General features: G+C 34.2%; 3 protein-coding genes across 3 annotated transcripts; all 3 read left to right on the forward strand.

The window, feature by feature from the left end:
- Positions 1-172: 172 nt before the first annotated feature.
- LOC134259967 (uncharacterized) lies at positions 173-5,826 on the forward strand (the record flags this gene model as incomplete). Its single annotated transcript, XM_062742558.1, has 3 exons — positions 173-262; positions 603-665; positions 4,927-5,826. Coding segments are annotated over 3 exons (1,053 nt in total), but the record flags the coding sequence as incomplete, so codon positions are not given.
- Positions 5,827-9,567: 3,741 nt separating this feature from the next.
- LOC134259969 (tripartite motif-containing protein 46-like) lies at positions 9,568-10,254 on the forward strand. The gene has a single exon (XM_062742559.1). The coding sequence runs from the start codon at positions 9,568-9,570 to the stop codon at positions 10,252-10,254; it is 687 nt and encodes a 228-aa protein (XP_062598543.1).
- A 230-nt stretch (positions 10,255-10,484) lies between these two features.
- LOC134259970 (uncharacterized) lies at positions 10,485-11,036 on the forward strand. The gene has a single exon (XM_062742560.1). The coding sequence runs from the start codon at positions 10,485-10,487 to the stop codon at positions 11,034-11,036; it is 552 nt and encodes a 183-aa protein (XP_062598544.1).
- Positions 11,037-11,275: the final 239 nt, after the last annotated feature.

Raw genomic sequence — 11,275 nt, forward strand, 5'->3', positions numbered from 1 at the left:
TTTTTGCATATTTTAATTTCCTTTATCTCCATAAAAAAATTCAAGGAAAAGGTATGCGCGACTTAAACTTTCAACAAAATGATAGCAGTAGAGAAATTCTAATTTTAAATTGAAACTCCCTCTATACTGTGAAAATTAAGGAAGTAAAATAAGTGTATATGTATATACACAGCTACTGGGTTACCAAATCTGGAAAGAAGATACATATAGACATATAGGTGTGTGTTTAGATAGGTCACCTGTCATTACCATCAGAAGTCAGGTAATACATTATCTACATTAATTCTGTAACATTTGCATTGTGATTATTTCTAAAATTTCCCTTGAAAATTATATTTTAAGATTCTTGTAAACAAGATTTGTTCACAAAGTCATCCTTATAGGACTTTTGTGAGTTTACTTTGACATTTAAACTTGTGTCATGTACGGAGTTACATTAATTAACGGATATTGAAAAGAACATTTTCTAGTTGTCATAGGTACATGTATTGTGTTTGGAGCAAAGGAATATGAAGGGCGTTATTTCAGGATATACCTTATTCCAGCACGTCTCTCTCATTTTATAAAATAGTGTGCTAAATATTTACTGTACATTGTTTCAGTGTAAAAGTAAGCCGTCGACAGCAAAAGACAACGCTTTTCTCAATATTGAGTCATTAGGCCAGGTATGTGCAATTAAAAAAATAGCTGATCTCTGTAAGGACCAAGGACAGATACTATTGAACAAAAACCAATAATTTTTTGCAGGAAAATGATCTTTTTGTTATTCTGACAACACATTATAGGCCTTTGATGCCACATGCATATAAAAGAAATGTACATAGAAGATTTTAAATATCGGTGGTTGGCGCAAGAGAAATTTTAACATTTACAAATAGCATAGTCAATGAAGTATTCTTTTTTAATCATGCTATAAGGAAATATAATGTTACATATGTTACCTCCATAAACACTCTTTAATGTTGTGTGCTCATATTAAAAATAAATCTATTTGGCATAATTAATGACAAATATATAATGATATATTCCAAAGCACTTTGAATTTAACATTGTCAAGAATGATGACGTACATTGTAAGGCGGTATTTTGGAGCACGAATGTGGAGCGGGATACAACTCCTGTACATAGGGATACAAAGATATGTTAACGATGAAAAATACAAACATAAGAATAGAAAGCAGGTTTATCTCTAGCTGAGGGAGTTTGAGGTTGACTTGACTGGTTATCCGATAGAAGAAAATAGACCAAAGAGAAGAAGAATGAAATGACAAGAGCAGGGCGTCATAAGCTACGTTAAGACCTTAGAGAATTAGGTTTATGATTGGGAATGTGAAATTGTCTGTCAAAAGAATTAACTGCGCAATCTTTTGGTAACACTAGTATTTGAGATGTATAATTTGGTTACTAAAGGAAAATTAAATTCAGTGCCGATTTAATTTTATGTTTATTTGAATCTTATTAGAGGCACACTTTCCAGAACAAATTCACAAACACTACGAGCAACGTTTTAATGTCATCAGTGTTGCGCCGACAGCGGATTTGTTGGATTCATTTCCCTGAGAAAAAAGTGTTATTTATAGAAATATGTCATTGAAGTTTTAGGCATTGTTAAAAAGATGTTTTAATTTCATAATCTTAGTGACACAAATAAAAAAAATATTTGCGTTTTTCTGGGACAACCATCGATCATATGGAACTTACACTGGCACAAAAAGTATCAATTGTGAATATATTGCTTTTCCTTAAGGGTCCTCCACACCATGTGACTTCCTGTACGAAATGTTCCGCCTGGAATATAGGGGAAATTGAGGCGTACTTGGAGAGGCGTCAATTTGTCTCTCTACATATATGGTGATACACAGGTTCCAGGCGTAACTTAGGCGGAAACCAAGCGTAAATGGGCAGGAATTTGAGGCGAAAAATGCAAATGAGCTACGCCCGGAAAAATAAATGACGCCCGTAAAAAAATTACGCCTGGAAACTAAAATGACGCCTGGAATAAAATTACGCCTGGAATGTCCTTATTATTATATAATACTATGTGACCTAAAAACCTATATATTCACCATGTTAACAAAGAAAAACATTCAGATTATGATTTACAATGTTAAAGCTAAATATTTAGCTTTTTTAACTGTAAGAAAACATAATGACATGTCATTAACATATATCATTAACAAGTATAGAAAAATAACATGAATTTTGTGCATTAGGGACACTAAAACACGACCACCATGATTGAGTGTGTATTTAGAATTAAACTTTTTTACAATACCTGTACATTTTATCACTTCAATAATTATATTGAAACATTTTAGTTACTGACTGAATACAATTCTTCAATTACTCAGCAGTTTACAGTTAGATTCTCACTGCAGCCTCTATCAGACTGATATTCTCAGAATGTGTGCAAGGACAAACTCAAATAATTCTAAAGTAATTTTAGGGTCAACCAGTTATAACTATCATTGTACATAATCATAATCAAATTTACTCAAATAGGTACTAGATTTTCATGATCACACCTACCAGAAGACACTGTGTTATGATCATCCTCAAGAAGTGTAAAAGCCTTAACATTGAGATATCTGCATTTCCTGTTTCACTCACACTAAACTCCCTCCTTCATGATCAAATTCAAACTTAACCTCCTATCTGAAATGACCCTTAATTGATAATTAAATTGACCAATCAGAGGCTTTTACTTCTCCTGAAAGTTCCAGGCGTAATTTTTGTTTCTATTTTCCTGCCATTTTACGCCCGGAAAATCTGAACTTGCCAATTGACGCCCGGAATTTAGAAATGACGTCTGTAAGACGTTTTCTTCTACTGAGGCGTAATTTTCGAAAATTCCGTCTCCGCCTCAAGTACGCCCGGAATTTGCCAATTCCTGCTCAATTCCACCCAAATTCCAGGCGGAATCCGCCTTAAAAATTCATACAGGCTGTGACGTATATCTATAAAAAAAATCTTTTACTTCCGGCTTTATCTAGTTTGTCCACTGACAATTTGCCTGGTAAGAGAGTCTTGCAAACGCTTGAGAGATAAAGGTTTTGCTAAGGAAAAAGTATACAGTACACTGAGAGCGACACCTTTATCATATTTGTGCGTTTCAATAAAGCCTTATCCCACTGTGTGTTTATAAATATTGATCAAATAGTGTACGTTTCTAGTGTTACTCTTTTATATCTTTCCAGTTCAGAAAACAATAATGAGTTAAAGTTATTATATTATATCATATACCTAGTAGTGTATCAGCCCTGATACAGGCGTTTTGGACTTGGCGAGACAGCGCCTCGGAAGTAGGGCTGTCTCGCCCTCAGGGCTGGGATATCTGTCTCGGCCCGTCGTAAGGGGCTTTTCTCGCCCTCAAATTTCAAATCATTATTTCTGTTTAATTTGTGTGAATTAAGAGTAAAATTCATATTTAAGTATTAAAGAGTAACATTATATATCGAAAAAATTAACAAGAATCTTTAAAAAAGATTTATTCATATTAGAATTTTGAGAAAATTGTTTTTAAAAAGTGCGCCAAATGATAGCACTTGTGACGTAAGAGAGGTAACTTTTTTTCTAGGACAGCAACAAGTCATGCTTTGAAACAAAGGACGTTTATTTGCTTTGACAGTAAGACAATACCAAGTTTTCATTTAATGTGCCATTTTAAATTAAATATATATTGTAAACAAAACAAATAGTTACTATAAATCTCAGGTTTACAAATTGTAACGATTCGTTGACGAAGTTGTCACCCGGTTCGATCAAAAGTGAAAGTAGAATATTTTTAAGTTCGGGACCTTTTAAATCTTTCTAATGTGCTTCGAAATGAAATGTTTCAAAAGGACTATTCTTTTAAATGACCAGACCAGGCAAATCTCTATTTGAGTATTCACCGTCAAGCAACATCTCCAGGAACATCGAAATAAAGAAAATAACTCTAATATTTTTTTCTGACAAAATTATAAACGTGATGATCAAAAAATATCAAAATATTTGTTCTTTTCTTTGCTTTAAGATATATGACATAAACAACATCACACCACTGTTTTGATCTGGTCCCTGGTATCGCCCTCGGGTGGTCTGGCCGCGCCCTCTGGGCTTGGGCCAATCCAACCGCTGGGTGATCCAGGCGAGATCAAAACAGCAGTGTGATATTCTATATATATATTGACCTTTAATACATGATCTGATAAAAAGATCATTTGCTCCATTTGTAAAGCACCAGTTTCTGTTGAAGAACCCAAGTGTCTTTCTTATTAAATCGAAATGTTGACACAGTTTTAACTTTTAATCTGTAATGGGAAATTTTTATGATTAAAAGAAACCTTTGCTCATTTTTACACCCAAAAATTGCACTTCTCCCTTTTAAGGTTGAATAAGTTCAATTTTCCATCAGATAACCATAAGTGTTAAACTAACTCTATATTTCAGAGTTAAAAGTTTAATCATAGACCCCCGAACCAGTGTCCAGGATGCGATGCGATGTGAGCTGTGTGAAACCGCTGTGGTGCAGATGCACTGTGATACATGTCTTGTCAACCTGTGTAAAGCTTGTGTGGGAAAACACATTGCAGCTGATCTCTCAAAACCTCATAAAATTGTTGATTTCAAGTACAGAAAATCGACCCGCCTTTACCCTTGGTGTACATCTCATGGGAAAGGGCGGTGTAAAATGTACTGTAAACGTTCCTGTGTGCATCAAATGTATTGGATCTGATCAGCATCTAGGTCATAAAATATCAGAAATATTGGAAGTTTGGAGGAAAGAAAAGACAAACTAAGAAAAGATCATATTGAATTAAATGAGGTTATTTATCCAACATACCAAGACATTGTCTCTGATGTACAAAACAGAATAAGTCAGGTAGAAAAGGAATATGGAGATCTCTTAACAGCCATAACAAAACATGGAGATGACTGGCACAGAAAATTGACAAACTTGTCAAGAAACTAAAAGCTGAATATGATGAGATTAAACACAAGCAGATTCAAGCTCTACAAGAACAACTGGATGACATAAACAAAAAAATTATTGAAATCAAGGATGAAATCAATTCAATAGACAAAGCTGTTACCTCTTATACTGTTTCCAGTCTCTTATTTAGCACTACATTTGATGTAGATAAGTACAGACAGCTACCACATAAAATTACGCTTTATTCACCTACATTCACCAAAGGCAAAATCAATGGAGAGCAACTCAGTGAACTGTTTGGAACTTTATCATTAACTTCCCTATCCCCAGAAAAGAAAGGTTACAACATAAAGACATCACAGAAATTACATGAAGTTGGATCCTCTGCTCCAGTCAAACAGCTGCTTGATGAACCAGAGACTGTCACCACCATAAACACTGGTTATAAATACCTTTACAATGTGGCCTGTTTCAGTGATGAAGAAATCTGGACAAGTGGGGATGACAGCACAATGAAACTTTTCAGCATCAATCAGGGATCACTACTCAAGTCAATCACAACTAAGTCAGGGACTACACACTTTAGCATAGAAGTGACAAAAAGTGGAGACCTAGTTTATACCGATTACAAGGATAGAACTGTTAACATTGCGAAGAATGAGAAAATAAATGTTGAGGAAATGATCCGTCTACAGGATTGGAAACCTCGTGCTGCCTGTACTACTTCATTGGATGATCTGCTGGTTATCATGGTGAATGATGCTTATAAACGAACAAACGTTTATTATGATTTTAGTTTCCATAGAATGTTGTTGTCTGTCTTTTTTCCAGTGTGGCTGTTTGCTCTCTGCTGTCTAAATGCTGGAAAATGCTTAAGTCATCAATTGAAAAAGAATATTCATCCAACCTAAACATACCACTACAGAGTATACGCTTCATTTTGTCAAAGAATTTAAACACAATAAGTTAAAAAATCAACTCGAGTGCTTTTGGATTAAAATGACTTGCATTGTGATAATGTAAATTTGCAAAAGAACTGTTAATCCAGAGCTTTACTTGTATATTTCTGAAATATAAAAATAAAAGTATGAGTGCTACTTGTCATGAAGCATTGTGGCTTTTATGTGATATTTAAATTTTACAAAGTATTTCTGTGCTCTGTAAACTTACTTTGGCATATCATATACTTAATGTTTAAAATAGAGGTGTCAAATTGAAAGCGAATTAAGCGATAAAATAGAAAGAAAAAAACAGAGGACTGGGGCCACATCACTCACCTGAGCAACTGGCTAGGGAAAAGCAAAAATTGGTTCAGTATTAAAAAATTAAGATATATATCATAAAAGTGGGTTCTTGGGGGGGGGGGTGTAAACAAACTTAAATCTAAACTTCCTTAGAATGCTTAGAATTTTCATCCTATAAACAACAAAACCATAATGTGTCACAAAAGCATTCTAAGGAAGTGTAGATTTAAGTTTGTTTTAATACAAACTTAAATCTACACTTCCTTAGAATGCTTTTGTGACACAATATGGTTTTGTTGTTTATAGGATGAAAATGTTTATTGATATAGCCTTTGTATTTATATGTCCACTTTATGGTTCCTCTATTCTCCTGAATTTCAAATTTACATTACTTTTTTCATGCTTTTAAATTGATGATCAACCATCATGATGACTTTTTGAAGAATTTTATCAATTTTGACCATGCATTTTTATGTAAAAACTTGATCACCCATTGTGGCCACAACCTTGCCAAAGGTGTCATGATTTGAACAAACTTCAATCTACACTATACACGGATGCTTCCATATAACTATGACCAGTCATGACTTTGCTTTCTTGAGAAGATTTTTCTTATGTTTTCCTTTGTTAAACTTTGATCCCCTATTGTGATCCCCCAACCACCACTAAGGATCATGATTTGAACAAACTTAATCTAAACATTCAGAGGATGCTTCCAAATTACCATGACCAATCACAACTTTGCAGTTCTTGAGAAAAATATTTTTCAAAAAGTTTTTTCCTATGTATTCCTATGTTAAACTTTGATACCCAATCATGGCCCAACCCTACTCCTGGGGGGGTCATTACAAGGGGTGATCAAAAAGTTCGCAAACTATCTCTATATCTACAAAACCACAATTCAGATTAGAATGAAATTCGGTACACACATAGCCATACACAAGGTCTATAAATAGAATATGCTAAGTAAAGTTTCTCTCCTTGTTTGTGACGTCACAATGTGAAAATGACGTCACTATTTAGGTTACTTGTGACGAAAAATGGTTGTCGCAGTCGAACTCGTTCAACAAACGACTGTACAATTTATTGTAATATCTTAGAAATCCCTCTAAAGTATCATATAATAATTTGTACACAGTTTATTGAGATAAATGAGTTCCTATAAATTCAATTAATGATTGGATTAATCGTTTTAGTGAAGGAAGGCTGATGGATAAAAATGATACTTGTCATCTTGCCCAGTGAAAGCAAGTTTGAAAAGATATGTATTTTTAATTAGGCAATTTGCTATCGAAGACCTCCAATTAGCACTTTGAAAAATAGTTGAATATTTGAACAATGATATAGGTATTAAATACCTAAGATATCGTTTACTTTAGATTTTAAACATATTAGATATGATAAAAAGGATGCACCCATTCTCTATCAACCTTGAATAAAGGTCTCTCCTGAGACAGAAGATTAATTTGTGTTTTAATGGTCGCCATGCTTATTTTTGGAAAGGATGTTATTATCCATCCATTCTGTTGCCGAGATATGACCATTTCTGACAAATTAATTGTTCTTGTCATAAAAATTAACTTACATGGAAAGAAATATAAAACTCGGAAAAATCTTTTAACTTTTGTGACAGAACGCTACGGAGGGGGTCACGTGACCGCCAATATCACGTGATTTGCGCATACGCAGAACGGTGGTTGATGTGCATTAAAATCGGGAAGGATTAATTTAAAATATAATCAACTTTAAAACCAAATACTGTCTCTTGTATGGAAGTTATTCAATTAGTTTGCGAACTTTTTGATCACCCCTCGTATTTGAACAAAATTAAATCTTCCCTTTCAGAAGATGCTTCTGCATGAGTTTCATCTTTCCTGGCCAAGTAAATCTTGAGAAGAATTTTTTAAAAGATTTTTCCTATGTGTTTCTATGTTACAATTGGACACCTCATGGTTGCCCCATCCTTCCCCAGGGGTCATGAATTGAACAAACTTGAATCTTCGCTACCTGAGGATGATTTCACATAAGCCTTTCCTGGCCCAGTGGTTCTGGAGAAGAAGATTTTTTAAAAATGCCATCAATGTTTCACTAATTCATAATTATCTTCTCTTGAAAGAGGACATGGCCATTTATTTGAACAAACTTGAATCTCCTTTACCCAAGAATACTTTGTGGCAAGTTTGGTTGAAATTGGCCCAGTGCATGATTCCTGAAAAGAAGATGAAAATGTGAAAAGTTTATGACTACGACAACGACAGACAATGAACAAATTTTTATCAGAAAAGCTCACTTGAGCCTTCGGCTCAAGTTAGCTAAAAAACTTTTATCAGCATTTATAATGCTTGTGATCATTGCTATGGCATCCACAAAGAGTTCATTTTTTCTTTTATCCGAAAATTAAAATTTGCAACGCCAAATGTTTTGAATTCTTTAAAGCAATAATATTTGCAATATTTTACTCTTCTTTAATTCCATTGAAGTGTTTCAGATAAAAATATGCATGATTTAGAAATAAAAAAAATGATAGCGGTAGTTGAGAGACATTACTTTATCTCAAAGTTGATGAGATTGCATGAGATTTGAATATTTAAACAATATGGAACGCAAGATCGCGCGAGACTTTGAAAAGCTGCGAATCTCTGTTATTTAAGTCTCTGGCAGTAGAGATAAATCTATAACTTTAAATCCCTTCTACAAGGAAGTTAAATAAAACTGTACAGGTATAAACACATTATGTGGATCACCTGATCGAGATATTAGTTACACAAACTACAAACTGTATAGGTGTATGTTTATAGCAACAGGATCGATATTAAGAAACCAGCCATTTCCATCATAAGTCAGGTAATTAATATCTACATTGATTCTGTTACATTTAAACATTTGCTTTATGATAATATTTATGATTTCTAATTACGTGTATTCATTTATCATGAAAATTATTTTCAAGAATTCATGTAAAATCTGGTTGATCACTGTAATGAGATATTAAATAAGGTATTAAATGGAAATGTTAACATGAATTAAAGGACAATGGTCTGATTATAAAAGAAACCTTTCTTCATTCCAACCCCCCCAAAATACCCCCAAAATTGCTATTCTGCCTACGTAAAAGTGCAGTTTTCCATCAGATAACTATTAGTGCTAACTTTACTCTGAATTTCAGATTTGAAAGTTAAATGATGGACCCCCGTACCAGTTGCCAGGACGTGATGCAATGTGACCTGTGTGAGACTGCTGTGGTACAGATGCACTGTGATGCATGTCTTGTCAACCTGTGTAAGGCCTGTATGGGAGAACACATTTCTGCTAACCTCTCAAAACCTCATGAAATCGTTGATTTCAAGGACAGAAAATCCACTTCTCTCTACCCTGGGTGTAAATCTCATGATAAAAAAACCTTGTAAAATGTACTGCAAGAATTGTAACATTCCTATATGCACCAAGTGCATTGCATCTGATCAACACCTAGGACATAAATTATCGGAAGTCTTGAAAGTTTTGGAGGAAAGAAAAGACAAGCTAAGTAAAGATCATATTGAATTACATGAGATTATTTATCCTACCTACCACAAAATTGCCTCTGATGTCCAAAATAGAATGAGTAAGTTAGAAAAGGAATATAGAGATCTCTTAACAGCCATTACAAAACACGAAGAAGACTGGCACAGAGAAATTGACAAACTTGTCAAGAAACTTAAGGCTGAAGTTGATGAAAGGAAAACCACACAGTTACAAACTCTACAGAAACATCTAGATGAAATAAACGAAACAATTATTAAAATAAAAGAAGAAATCGATTTAATTGATGAAGTTATCAATTCTCATGAAATTTCCAAACTATTCAGGAATACATTTGATGTAGATAAATATAGGCAGCTACCACTTAAAACTGTGCTTTCCCCACCCTCATTCACCCAAGGAAGAATCAATGGAGAGCAACTTAGTAAGCTGTTTGGAACCTTATCATTAACTTCCATATTATTAGAAAAGAACTGCTACAGCATGAAAGAAACAAATCACAAATCACAAGAAGCTGGATCCTCTCCTTTCAACAGCAGCTGCTTGGTGAACCAGAGTTTGTCTCCACCATAAACACTTGGTATGGAAATCACCTTTACAGTGTTGTCTGTCTGAATGATGAAGAAATCTGGACAAGTGGAAATATCAGCACCATGACACTATACAGCATCAATCAGGGATTAGTACTCAAGTCAATCACAACTAAGTCCTGCTAACTGGCCGACTGACATAGCAGTGACAAAAAGTGGAGATTTAGTTTATAGCGATAATGGTGATAGAACTGTGAACATTGTGAAAATGGAATGATAGAGGAATTAATCAGACTACAGAACTGGAGACCTCACGGTGTCTGTAGTACCTTCTCTGGAGACTTCCTGGTTATCTTGCTCAGTGATGATAACAAACAAACAAAAGTTGTCCGTTGTTTTAGCTCTAATCAGAAACAAACTATTCAGTTTGATGATAATGGTAGACCTCTCTTTTCATCTGGTTCTCATTATTACAGATTTATAACTGAGAACAGGAACCTGGATATCTGTGTATCTGATGATGGAGCTAAAGCAGTAGTGGTGGTCAATCAGGCTGGAAAACTAAGATTCAGGTACACTGGGCATACAAAGAAAGGATCATTTACTCCACGAGGAATCACCACAGACAGTCAGAGTCACATCCTTACAGCTGATAATACATATTACAACGACTTTGTCCACATTATTGACCAGGATGGACAGTTCCTCCGTTACATAAACTGTGGACTGAGATATCTTTTGAGACTGTGTACGGATTCAAATGACAATCTGTTTGTTGCTCAATGTGGAAACAACCAAGTGAAGAAAATCAAATATCTTCAGTGAAGTCCATCAGAATACTATAGACGATACAATAGTTTTGATATTAAAAATAAATTTGAATGAACATTTTATACATTATAAATGTGTCATAACTTTTGTTCTAAATGTGTTTTTATAAAAATAAAAATGAAATCTATTACATTAAAATGTTTAAAGCTGTCACTCACCTATATAAAGGGTATGCATTACTATGTTGGTTTATAAGACATAGTAAAACTACACGTTTATACAATTTGTCAGGT

This window comes from Saccostrea cucullata, unplaced genomic scaffold, assembly GCF_032062105.1.
Source record: "Saccostrea cucullata isolate Sc308-1 unplaced genomic scaffold, CSIRO_AGI_Scuc_v1 ctg12854, whole genome shotgun sequence".
Taxonomy (NCBI): Eukaryota; Metazoa; Mollusca; class Bivalvia; order Ostreida; family Ostreidae; genus Saccostrea; species Saccostrea cuccullata.